Source organism: Homalodisca vitripennis, chromosome 5, assembly GCF_021130785.1.
Source record: "Homalodisca vitripennis isolate AUS2020 chromosome 5, UT_GWSS_2.1, whole genome shotgun sequence".
Classification (NCBI taxonomy): domain Eukaryota; kingdom Metazoa; phylum Arthropoda; class Insecta; order Hemiptera; family Cicadellidae; genus Homalodisca; species Homalodisca vitripennis.
This window is the reverse complement of record NC_060211.1, coordinates 12,602,496-12,616,628: the sequence shown is the minus strand read 5'-3', so window position 1 is coordinate 12,616,628 and position 14,133 is coordinate 12,602,496. Positions and strand designations below refer to the sequence as shown.

Sequence of the window (14,133 nt, the reverse complement as noted above, 5' to 3'; positions counted from 1 at the left end):
GGGAAACAAGACAAAATCAACTATGGAATAAAAAAAAACTAAGTACGAAGTAAATTACAATGGTCATAGATATACACTTTTTAACATATTTTCCCGATGGTGGCAAGAAGGCAAACTCAACATCGGCGTAGGAAATATAATTCACTTAAACCAGAAGTGCTCATAAATGTGCAAAGCCTACGAAATTACGTGCGAATCCACGGGTACTGCTAGTGTTGAAATATTAATGGAACTCGTCTTTTGCTCGCTGGGGGCTACGCCCCCAGGCCCAGGTGGGTGTTGGACATTTGGGAATAAATCTAAATTTGTCATTGGTTGAAATCGGAGCGTTGGGTTTTCAGGGAGTTAAATAGACTTAATGTGTTTCAATCGGAGAGATTAGTGGAACAATTGTCCATCGGACCCTCTTCAAAGACGATGAGATGTGCAACTCTGATCAGTTCTGCACGCTGAGAGGAAGCCGGAACATACTGTGAGCTGATGATCCACCAGGTATGTTCCCGGCAGCGATACCCGAACTGGTGACTGGCCATATCCCCCAGGACCATCGAGGATCGGCGGTCGCCGGGTTCTCAAGAAGGGAACGAACGTGATGAAGAACGCATCTCTGATCTTCCGAAAGCTTGGGTTCCCATTCTCAATGGTCCACTGTTGGTTCTCGCCATACTCCAACAGTTCCCAATTCAGTCGTGTAATCCTGCTCGTCGGGGAGACTATAATCCACCAAAGACAGTCCCTGATGTCCCAAATGTGGACATCGGTCAATTTCAACAAGCGAGAGTTTGTAGGATCTTTCACGGTCTCATGGGTAATGGGGGGTTTCTCTCTCAAGAGGTCCCTGCAAAGGATGTTACAGAAGGTGTCCCATAGCATTACTGCAGGAGCACCCATGTTGCAAAGAGCGCAAAAAAGAAACGAAGCCTTGAAGCAACCGTGAACTCAGACGCTTCGAAATCAGGTAATTGTTTCTTTAGTAATACAAACAAATAAAGATTATTTGAGGTAAATAAATAAAACTGATTTGTAGTATGTTTCTACCCTTATGATGAACCCAAAGTATTTAGAAACCTAATAAATGATTACTACTTAATAGCCTGAAAAAATAAAGTGAAATTTGGGTGCCAGCTACTTAGCCAGCGGTTGTACAGGAGGGCTGAAACGCCATCTGTTACCGAAGGGAGGATATAGTGATTGGCTTTGTTTGTTATTAGTAGCGAAGTCATGATTTACTTGTTTGGGGGAGCACGAATAATTCAGAGTGTGTATTCATTTCGGAAATAGGTACCGACCCCTCTGGTATAGCGCTTCAACAGATTTCGATTACAAGGGCATCTAAACCTGGCTTGTTTTCTGACTCATTTATTTTGAATTTTCTTTTCGTTTGTGTCAATCTTTGTTCTCCTCCGAGTCAATATTTCATGTCAGCAACACACATGCTACATATTTAAGTGATTCTTCTCTATCAGGCTGTACGCATAAGGAATGACAATACGTACACAATGAACGAAAATCCATTTTGTCTATACGTATTTTAAAATCAGACCTAAAAAGTAACAAGATATATTTGGAATCGTGAATTTTTTCCCCTCAACTAATATGCAACATTTTTTCATTTGTAAGGAAATTTAATTATGGAATGGTTTCTCAATAATCTATTGTTTCCAAATCTGTAATCCAAACTCAACATGGTAACAAGTTAAGGTCTAAGAAACAAATGGACAAAAATTACTAAATTTTCTTCGTAATTTAAAAATACCGCAATTTATACTGTCCTGAATAAAACAAAGTACATAAATATGTGATAAAATTTCTATTCACTCACACATGCCTTTAGAGTAGTGCTATAGACAAGTAATACTCCATTTGTGAGGTACCTTACATAGGTAGGCTATCAGTAAAATGATGTAGGTTAAACTGCTGTCATGCTCTATTACAATACACACATATTCGTACCACATTGTTACGTTGTTAGAACAATTTGTTCTTACATAGGCGTAGAGATACTTAGAGCAAAATAAATGTAGTGGTTGCTGAAACTGAACTATCATGCTCTGACAATATTGAGTTTAGCTCCATTTCACCCTCCGCTTAGTGCAACTTCTGAAATATGAAAATGGTAAAAATTGACTCCTGGATCGATTGTCTGAAGATATTCATCAAAAGTTGATAAAGATGTTCGGAAAAAACGAACTTTTTGCGTAATTTCGACGACAAGGTCATCTAGGCTACAAAGAAGTTCTGTCTGGTTACCCGACAGCTATCCAGTGTAATCCTGTGTACTTTTTATGGATCTCGTCAGGCAGACTTGATATCAGACACCAGGAGTCAACCTGCCCCAGTGTCTGATTTCAGACGTTCCACTACAGTAAGCGAAAGGTGAAATGCAGCTAAACCCAATATTCGCATTAACTCAACACGTTAGACAATAGCTATTTTATGTGTTCCACACACTCCTGCGTTGTTGTACTCCCTATCACAACGTAAAATATAATACTAGAGGTTCAAATTATTAAAAATCATCAATTCTAAGCTGTTTCTTTAAAACACAAATCCACACTAATTTCATTAAATCAATTTATTATTCTTGATTGAAATTTACATACGATACAACTATTAAGTGATTCATTTAATGTACAAACACATAGTTTTCAATAAATTCAGTAAAATAAGAATACACATTGGAAATGTGTATAAATTATGTTAACAACACCCGGACACCACCGACCGGTGGCTGAGGTGACTATCAACTTTTGCCTCTAGGGAGACTCTCAGACAGACTGGGTTACAATAGCTTGTTTCAATCAAATATTAGTTACAGTATTATTTTCTGGGGCTTATTTAGTGCACATTTCTTTAACAGAATTTTCCAAATCCAGAAGAAAGCACTGAGGATCGTCCGGGAACAGTTGTGAGGAGCTCTTTCTATCAAGTGGCACGCTCTCTCTATCAAGTGGCACGCTCTCTCTATCAAGTGGCACGCTCTCTCTATCAAGTGGCACGCTCTTTCTATCAAGTGGCACCCTCTCTCTTGCCAGCCTGCTAGTTTACCTCACAGTAATTTTTGTCTTTTAAAATAAACATATGTTTCCAGTTCTTGGACAGAATTATAATACAAGAAAAAAATACAATCTTGTTGTAAACAGATATATATACTGTTGTTAACACAACAACACTTATTTTTTGAACTTTTATTCGCTACCCAATAGTTTAAAGAAACTTTTTTTCAATTTAATTATTAAAAAAAATTTAATATCTCTTAAAAAACACTTAACACGCTACTTGGTCGAGAAGTTTACTATACCCTTCGGGAGGCCCTTGATGAGCTGACGACATGAGGTCGGTGGGTCCTAGGCCCCTTTAGGGCTTTCGCAGTTATTTTATATAATATTAGATAAATGCTGTTTTTTAATCTACTGATATTCCACTGTTGGAAATATAATATTTATTGTTTATAAAACAATTGTATCGTATTGGAGACCTACAAAAACAACTATTCATAGTTCTATTGTTGCATTTAACTTTGAAGTTTTACCCATTCTTTATTAGGGAGGTTAAGTGGTAGAGAGGACTTTTAAGTCCTAACTTCGCCTCTGTAAATAAAGGCATTTTTCATTTCATTTCATTTCATTCCACGTGATTACGATCTCTATTTAAATATTCGCTCTAATGTTAAGGAGTTAGTCTTCCACACCTGTCCTACAAAACAGAAGCTCCCAAGTGAGCTAGGAGCACTATCTGTCCTGCAACCACTGGGATTATTTCCCAAAAACTGCTCGAAATTGGGAGTTATCAGTTTAATTTATTTACCACAGCTGACCCAAAATCGTTTATTAGTACGAGTATAAACTTTTAGACATTCGAAACAAAAGTACCTTGCTTGACTGGTGCTCCTATCGGTAACGGCTTGGCACCAAACACAGAGTAAAAGAAAAATTGGTACCCGATTCGCGACTACAACCATATAAGAAGAAATAATGTAAATTTTAGTAAAATTGAAGTTATTTTCAAAGTCAAATTGTGTTGTCTTATCACAAATTGTGTTGTTTATTAATTCAAATTAGTTCCAATACGGAACTGATCATTATTAAAACGTACCTTTAAAAGTATTTAATTTAAAATTTCGAACTGCTCATTTCGAATATCTGTATGTTTACAAACAAAACTTTTATTCAACTGTAAAAGGGGGGGGGAGAGAAACAATAAAATCTGCCATCAGCTCCAAGCCAAGATCAAAATAAAGAGGGATCGTTCCCCTACGCTATATTGATCATAAATCCCACGTGACCGTTCCATAAATAAAACAAAAGATTTAAATATCAAGTAGGGCATTGAAGAAATAAAGTTAAACAGGGTCTTTTGGGGATATGAAGAGAAGGGCAAGTCTTGAGTCGAGGGGAGGATTAGTGCGATCATCCCAGGAGAGAGCCAGGAAGGTCGGGTATCATTGTAAGTCAAGTCTGAGTCTGTTGAATACATCGCTGTCTTAGGTATTGATTATACATCTCGTAATACACGACTGAAAAAGCCGTACTTCTACACTGAATACGCTGATTTTACACATACATATTTTCTGTTATGTCCATTAAAGATAAATATTAACATTAAAACAGAAATATAAATAATACCTTAATCACAAACTGTAACTCTATATTTTTCATTGTTTCAGTTTTTTTTTTTTACTTCTTGTTGATGGCACTTGGCGTAGCCTATGTTTGAAAACCAAAAAGCCTCTATGAGCCTTTAACTCTTTTTAGTTGTGATTGCCTTGAATTATTAACTACAAATAGAATAATATTATGGTAGCATGCAACAGAGAGTAACAATAACATTTATGTTTAACATTTTATTAATTAGATGTTAGTTTTAGGTTAAATTAGGTCCTTTCCTGTGAATTTAGGTTGTCTTAAGGGGATCCGCCACCATTTCAGTATTTTTTTTTATTTACTAAAAAATAATGGTTTTTTTCTCTCATTACTGATCCATTAACATGTAAATAAAAATAATACTACAAAAAAATTATTTTATTTTTCATTATTTATATTTTTTGATTTTTTTTTTAAAAAAAAAAAAGTTAAATGCGAAAAAATGGAAATAACTTTTTTATTTTTCAAGATATTTAAAAGAAACTTAATATTTTTTATTCCCTATGAGATGCTCTATTTTTAATGGTATAAAGACTATCATAGGACTAAAATTCTTAATTTTATAGATTTATTTGTAAAAACATAAAATTTTACCTCAAATTTGTGAAAACAATATTTAATAAAATAAATACTTACTCACCTAGAAGGTTGTCTATACCATTAAAATTAGTTCATGGTATAAGGGTGCTGAGGTAAAAATTTCAATAGTCTATGTCAAAAACTCTTGAAGTTATTTTAAAAATTGTGTTAAAAAACTAAACTTTCGGAAATCGTCAACGAAAGTCTGTAAAATATATAAATCTCTACTGAAACTCTCCTGCTCCATATGTAACACCTTCTACTATCTTCTTATCTTCTGAAGCTATCTGTCTGCTTTTCAACAACTTCCTATGTTTTTGATACTTTCCTGTAGCCCTCACATTCTTAGTGCGTAGCCGTTTAGAGTCTCTTTGCACTGAATATTTTGAAGTATTTGTTCCTGGGGAGATCTTGCAAGCCTGTTGTAGCTGTGTTATCGTGATGAAGTAACCTTGATTATAAATACAAATAATTGCTACAAATGTTTACTTATAGCATAAAAATAGAACACATTCACTAGAACATAACCTCAAATCTGTCAACTGACCACAGTGTAAACACACAAATCAGAATCAGTCCACAAACATAGAGGACATAAAATTTACATTTATAGGCCTGTGTTATAGTAATGTACACAATATGTGGATGTAATTTCAATATACATTTATATTATACATAATAAGAAACATATTATATGTATAAGTAATAAACATTTATGTAATTTATAAAAATGGTTGAAAATGTAAAAAATATCTAAATTCACTACTTTTCTTTTATTTAATTTTTTTAATGAAATATTGGTCAGGATGCCATAAAACTTCAAGAAAATATTTTAAAAGAGATTTTTTTATAAGAATATGTAATAAAAAAATCGAAAAAAATTAAAAAAAAATACCTATTGAAATGGTGGCGAAGATGATTTTAATTATGACAGGTTATTTACAATATAAGTGTGTACAACCGTGTTTATTAGTCAAAGATTTAAGGACTTTCTATTGAAAGAAGGATTAAACTTGGATGGTTAGGTTTTAGGTTGATCTTCTTGCCAGGGGTCCATCAGGCCTAGCCTATCCCGAAAGGTGTGGACCACGGTAGACAGAGCCCATGACCAGGAGACACTTATTTTTCCTAATGTTTGTGAGTGATGTTATAAATTTCTTTTACACAATGAAATAAATTGGTTTATTTCCTTATATAACTCTACATCTTCTTGAGCCAGAATGCTACTTAATGTTACATTATCACCAACGATTAGTCTACTGATTTTCTTAAAACATTGTTGTCTTATATAATAATTACTGGGGCATTTGAATATGAAGTGTTCTATGTTTTCTGATTGTCCTAAGGAGCATTTTACACACATGGGGGTGAAATACTGTTTCATTCTATACAGATTAAAGTTAACATTTGCACGACCCAACCGTTTATAAACGTATCAGCTATTGTAATCATATGGTAAACAAGTAACATGTGTTTTTCATGGAGTATTTATTATATTTTCTCCTACTCTAGAAATTTCGGTGTCATTATACATTACTATTTTTGGAAGTCCGTTTTGATGAATGGACGCTTCATACACGTTGTGAGCGGAGCAGTTCAGTTGGACAACACCTTTGATTAGTGGTCAAATTTAGAGGATCTTTTGTACCTTATTCTAACATAGTGTCTCTTCCGTAGCTTCTTTAGTGATCATTGAAACGTGGCGATGACATTTCCTTGGTTTCTGTGTTTTTAGGAATAGATGGCTGTAGGAGTAGAGAAGTTGTATACTTGCAAGCTTCCAAGCAGAGATCGAGTTTGTTACCTCTTAATCATATATCTGAGGTCTTGTATCTGATATAACTTATTACCTCATCTATATGGAGAGGATTTACTCTTATCACTGCTATTTTTTTATTTTATATCATCAGAAAAAATCATTAAGTATACACACAATAAATAACAAATAGAAACGATAAAGTACAAATTAATACATAACAATGGCCGTAACTATAAAATAAAAATATACAATAAATGTAAATGAAATGTTTATACAGGAGCATATTGGGAGACAGCCATAACTCTCTTTAGAATTATTGGGGCCCTTTCATTGAAGAAATCAATGATACGACAGAAACTGTTCCCCAGCCATGGAAGTATAACCACATGAGTAGTGACGCCTGCGGAAACAGATCACGTGACCGAGTCCTTGATGAAGTACGGAAATCCAGAAAGTAGAGGAGCACTGGACAGTCGAGCTGGCCATTCATCATTTGGCAAGAAAGAGATATCGGCAACTGCCCGGCCTTAAAGTTTAGCAAGTGGCGCCTCCCTAAAATGCAGTCTCCATCAGTTGTAAGAACTTCCTCTGAATTAGCTTCTAATGTATTAATCAGACTAAGCTGGTATTGGGACCAAACTAAACGGGGTTTAAAGTTAGCATACTCCAGAAGTCGCTCTGCTCTCTTCCTCTTTCTTTCGTCACTCCGGAGGTTGTACTACAGGTTAAAGCATTCCACACCATGTATCGTAACAAGCTTTGCTGAGGTTGCATGCAAAATATCTAATATATAGTTCATTTATCCTCCAGATGTCCTGCGGAAAGATAGACAGATAATGATACGAATAAGACGTTGAAAAAGCAATAACTCATTATAGAATAACTGGTTTTCATGCAGAATTTAAAGTTTACATATGAAATTTTTCTTCACATATCATGCCAAGATTCATGATTTTTACCCATCAAATTGCATTCATATCAGTGTTTAAATAATAAAAGTCTACACACCAAGTAACTATAAAATGATGTTGCACGTGTTGCCACACTTAAGCTACATGTATTAATATGTCACATGTTTCATCTTTTATGGGTGTATTGAATTTGTTTATACATTTATTTATTCTGCTAATTTTTAGTGCCATCATGGTTACCCATAAGACCAATGTAAAAATATTCACTAACGCTCAGCCAAATCCCATGGAAAAATTGCATTAACATCAAAATCAGTATTTATAAAATATAAATGAAGCTTCATACACAATTTCAAGTCTATGGTAGGTTCGTTTTCGAGACATCGTGCAAACTGATATACAGACAGAGATGACATTTTACAGCCTTACGAATGATAGGCTTTGCTAAAGCTCAGCCAATTTGATTTTTAAAGACTACATTTGGTAAATTTGATGTATTACGTTTAACTATGATATGTGTTATCGTTACATTAAAAACAATATAAGAGAGTTTTCTTAAACTGGTGTTTTCAGCTGTTAAAATCTAAGGCCGAAGGTTAAAAACATTTGAAAATTAATACAATACCAATAATGGTTATGAATAAAGCAGTCATGTGTGTTATAAATATAAACTAATTATGTCAAATATTTTAAAACATTATAACACAGTAAAGCAACAATAAAATTTAGATAAGTAAGAGTAATACTAAACATTATAACACTTAGCTATAAAGAGGCTAACATTTTTTTATCAGATATAATAATTATATTATTAAAATAATTTGATGATAAGATAAAAATCGAAATAATAAATAGGTATTGTATCTTTCCTAATTATACTGTGGTTCTAACTGCTAACTGAAATTCTGATTTCGTTTTAACTCTATAAGGCCAATGGATGAGAGTAATCATTAAAAAACAAAATCATTTGGTTCGTGGCTAAAGTTTTTGTAACCTTCGTTATAGTACAAGTATTATATTCGTATACTTAAAATTCAATGGAATTTTAATTTTAATTCAAAGTGAATTATAACTTTAAACATATGTTACGCAATTCATGTTATGCCACACGATGTAAACAAACAAACACACTAACCCAAGATCATAGACAAGTATACATTCTAAATTATTGAAAACAGCAAATTATTCAGTCCATAATAACTTCTTAAAACCAAATTATAAAGTGGGTTTACAAATACTCCATCTGAAGAAAATTTCTCGTTTACTCTGTATTGGTATTAAAATTGCATATTAAAATATTAGTGTCTAAATTTGACTACTAAATCTGCAAATTATAGAACGACGAATCTTTCACTTATGAGTGGTTTTGAAGATGCACAAGGAAAAGAAAATTTCGAGGATGTCTATAGCGTTTCTACCGAAACATCAGACAAACACGGAAGTGCTGGGATTCATCAGAACCTCTATTAGTTCTGACTATTTGAACATGAAAGAGCGAAATTGGTCTGTATGTGGTGCTTCATCAGGAGCAGGTGGAGCCACACCAGAGACTCTTCAGGAGAATGGTGTTACTGAAAGCGACGGAGAATCATCTGCAGAAGCTGACTGTCTGGAAGCGAAGGAAGTGGATGTTGGGTCGTGCGGAACCTGGACCGTCTGTGATTTCCGCAATCTTCCGGATTGGATGCAAGACAACGACTGCCTCATCTCCGGCTACCGTCCTCCTCTGGTCACATTCTCCGCCTGCTTCATGTCGATCTTCCGGATGCACACGGAAACTGTGAACATCTGGACTCACCTGATCGGCTGTATCGCCTTCCTGGTGTTGGCAGTTCACTTCACACTGTCCCCGGTCTCGCTCCAGGAGAAACTGCTGTTCGGGACATTCTTCCTTGGAGCCATTCTCTGCCTGGGGTTCTCCTTCATCTTCCATACCTTCCACTGTCATTCGCCTTATGCGGTGAAACTTTTCAGCCGCCTGGACTACTGCGGCATCGGCCTGCTCATCATAGGTTCTTACATACCCTGGCTCTACTACGGCTTCTACTGTCGCTTCTGGCCCAAACTGGTCTACCTCAGCGTGCTCTCTGTGACAGGTGCTTGTGCCGTAGTAGTATCCTGCTCCGACTCCCTCCAGGCACCCTCACTGCGACCCCTACGTGCCGCGGTCTTCACCAGCTACGCCCTCACCGGCGTCATCCCGGCCGTTCACTTCATCCTCGTGGAAACCTGGCCCGTATTCCTCGCCAAGGCTGCCTCGATACTGTTCACCGCCGCCCTCTACATTATCGGGGCCGTCCTGTACGCGTACAGAGTCCCTGAACGATTGTACCCCGGCCGCTTCGACCTGTGGTTCCAGAGCCACCAGATCTTCCACGTGTTGGTCGTCATCGCTACTCTAATCAACTACCAAGGCCTCGTAACTTTGGCTACAAGTGTAAGAGAGGGACGTTCGTAGATTTTTGCTATAACACCCTACAGTAAAAAGTTTCTAAATACAAAAGTACAGTAATGATTAAATAATAAATATTATACCACTCCAAATATTGTATTTTTATACAGCTTCAAGTGCAAGGAAAGTGAATACTATTCCAACTTAACTACATACACTTCACATATGACCAAATTGTTGTAGTATTAGCCTATACAACGGGTTGTCACTAATATTAATACACTAATATTATTAACGGATAAACATTTATATTTTTCAAAATTTGATTACTGAAAAACTTCTTTCGCGACTTTGTGTGCTGATGTGATTGGATTAAGTTTTAAGTATATAGGCTACTGGCTGTTAAAAACCTATTTCCCCACAACTCATTCGTATTTTACAACAGTATGCCAAGGACATACCCACCGTATTATTTCAAATGTGGTTCTCAATTTCTTATGAGACGTGTGAAAACTTGGTTTAAAACTAACAAAAATCCTAACTAACTTAACTACCTGACTGTCACACGTGCTCTAACTTAACATACCCAAAGAGCAAACTTCTCTTAGGTTACTCGAGGCAGTACTCGAGAAGGGAAACCCGTACTCAGATGTAATATGTACCTTCGGGTAAGATGGTTGGCTCACGGGTATGGTAGTTAGAATCAGATAGTTAAGTTTGGTAAGTTTTTATTACATTAAAGCTCCTTTCTTAAAGCAGCGTCTGAGTGACATTCACATTGATTCAACCCTCCCACCATAGTCATCGTAGTGCACTCAATTGTCCATCTGATCAGACAATGAGAGGAGGTATTTACCGAGGTCCGAGACTAAACAAATTTTGTGGTATAGGTGTCTCTAATTAGAAACTCTTTAAAGAATTAATTTTGAGCTTCTCCGTCGCCGATTTTGTTTGGAACTCGTAAGAAGAACATGACTCTAGATTTGAGGTGTAAAATTTGTGACAGCGTCAGTTTTCAGACGCTACTCTAAGAGGAAGTTGAACTGGAGCTAAACTCAACATTCACATTGATCCAACCCTTCCTACAAGAGCTACGTTATGTGTAGAACGAATGTTAGGTTAAACATATTTAGGAGGTATGATTGAGACAAACATTGATAAAGACATGGATAAAGGTAATAGTAACCTATATACAAAGTAGAGGCGTTCTACTTTAAGATAAAGGTACTTTATGCAAATAACAAGACACCAGTTATCGTCACTTTGCAATATTCAAGAATATTCAATATTCAATCAGCTCAGAAGTTGATTGATTAGGTACAAAAACCATACTACATTGACCTTTTGCATTATAGAATGTTTCTTTGCACGTATTTTTAATATGTTTGAGCTTTTAGGATTAAAATATTTGATCTTTGTAGAATTACTATCGATCCTTGCAAATTAAAATTATCTACATTTTTTGAAGGATCAATCTTTACAATTTAAAATAATCGATCTTTGCAGTTAAGTTATGGAATTTCTTAATCCTCATACCAACTGCGACTGGTTGGTATTAATATCAATAGGTATGGTATTAGTATAAATTAGTATAATATTTAGTATAGTATTAATTATTATAAATTAAAATATACGGGGAAATTTATGGAAACAATAGTGAGAAGCAATAAACAAAACGATTGTGTTTATTGAAATTATTCTTCCAGGCGTTTCTAACCCCTTACATGTACGTAGAATTGGTGGACACTCTCTTGTTAGCTGATATAAAGGACAAAACCATTCATACGGAAGTTATGTGTTAAGGTGTGAGGAACTATCTCAGTTAGTCCGTGACGTCTGGTGGTGAGATACGACAATAGGGCTTCGACACAACTTTCATTGTTACTGTTCGAATATTTGCCACCTGACCTTTTCCTTCACAGATGGCAACGAGAACAAACTAACTTTATCCGTGCCTTAATTGATAGCATTTGATGAGTCATCTCTTATGTAACTAATACAACCAGATTGGAGTAAGTATTTTTCTAATAAAAATGGGTTTCATATCAGTGTTCAAACAATAAAAGTCTGCATACTAAGTCATCATAAAATTATGTTCTATGTTTTGGGATAGTTATACTACATGGGTTAACGTTAACATGTTTAAATCTGTTAAGAGCGTACTGAGTTTGTTTATACATTTATTTATTGTACTATTTTCTCTTTACAATCTTGTATACTTATAAGACAATTTTAAACGTAATCATTAAAGGTCAGCCAAATCTAATTGATTGAAATGCACCCTAATGGAACTCAGTGTTCCTCATATAGAAATGAAGCATCATGCACGAACTAAAGTTGTTTTCGAGACATCAGGTGGACAGACAGACAGAAACGAAATCTTTCCTGCTCCTAGAGTGATAGGCTTCGCTAACGCTCAGCAAATCAAAGCTATTACTGGTAAACTTAACATAGTGGATTTAGCATGCTATTTTGGAGCGAGTTTCATATAATTTCTTTCCGAAAACGCTTTTTATGTTTCATATCTATATATATTTGGTTTTTTAATGGGAAAGAATAAGTATAGACCTCTATCAAGACATAAGTTTACTCTTCACTCGAGATAACATAATCACTGTAACAAAAAGCAATAGTTAACTTGAGTATGTGAATGACACCGCGTCTGGCTTGTAACCCCTGGGAAATTAAGAAAAGGAAGCTTTAGTTAACGAATGAACCTTATTGTAATACTTGAATTCTTACCCTGCACTGGGAATTTGTTTGTTCGTATTAATTTAAAAAACGAGTAACATCGTGTTATATTCCCAAAAATAAATTAAACATATAGGAACTATATGATTAAAATAATACAAAAATGATCTAATGTCAATCAAAACTGTTCATATTACAACTTTGTATTGGGATAAAGCACACTCTACTCCTAGGAGGGTTCACTCCCGGGAGATTTATACTTGTTTGTACTAAAACGTACACTGGGTACAGTACAAATCAATGTGTTACATCTGGACAACTCAACAGATTTTAATCCAACATCACTAACTAACCGCAAATGCTAAGATAATGAGATGAGTTGGTTGGTGGATACAGTTTATTGTGGATATGATGTTAGAGTGGGACGAGCTTCCTAGTATTAAACTTCAGAGAGAGAAACAGACTCTAATCCTGCACGGTTTGATTACTAGGTCAGAGCAATCCTCCCTTTCCTTCAAAGTAGCATGACTGACACAGTCTGTAACATCACCATGGTGGGTGTAACGCAGAGTCTTGACAGAAGATGGTTGCAACCTTGAGAGGAAATGGTCTTGAAAGGAAGTGGTTTGTGTAGTATGTATTTTTATATACTAACCTTTAATCCTCGTCTTAGAAGGACAAATATCTTTGTGTTCTCTAACGTTATACCCGGATTATCTTAAGACTTTTACATGATTAGATGTATTCTTCTCGTTCTTTTGTTCATGAGGTGTAAACAAAATCGTTTTCAAGGCTCTGCCTGTGTCCAACATGAATCTAGTCACTCACCAATGTCCTTAGGGCTTCATACACACACACTCTCTCTCTAGCTCTCTTAAAAAAGTAGGAGGATGATTTTATATCCATATTGGATTCAAAAGAAAAAAATCAGACACTCTCTTAGTTCGGTTTGCAAGATTTTTCTATTGTTATAGCCATCAAGAGAAGAAGGCAATGAGACAAAGAACGAGTAAACGATATCGCAATATTATTTACTTTTGTGGAAATTAAGTTGTCTAGAAAAACATGTTACTAGCCTTTTTTCGTTATGCAAAAATATTTATATTTTTGATCAAATCTGCCAATATTCTGTGTTGTAAAATGAATGTTGAATGCCAA

At 35.3% G+C, this 14,133-nt stretch overlaps 2 protein-coding genes across 2 annotated transcripts in view; one reads left to right on the top strand and one right to left on the bottom strand.

Moving 5' to 3' along the window:
• The window catches only part of LOC124361809, an 86,092-nt gene that overhangs the window by 30,192 nt on the left and 41,767 nt on the right, over positions 1-14,133 (bottom strand). The gene's annotated exons all lie outside the window — the stretch shown is intronic.
• LOC124361810 (adiponectin receptor protein-like) lies at positions 9,010-10,436 on the top strand. Its single transcript, XM_046815791.1, has one exon. It carries the CDS (start codon positions 9,265-9,267, stop codon positions 10,348-10,350), a length of 1,086 nt encoding a protein of 361 aa, XP_046671747.1. The 5' UTR covers positions 9,010-9,264; the 3' UTR covers positions 10,351-10,436.

Bases quoted from the DNA above. Each gene is read 5' to 3' on its own strand.
- LOC124361810 (XM_046815791.1), top strand. From the start codon at position 9,265: ATGCACAAGGAAAAGAAAATTTCGAGGATGTCTATAGCGTTTCTACCG.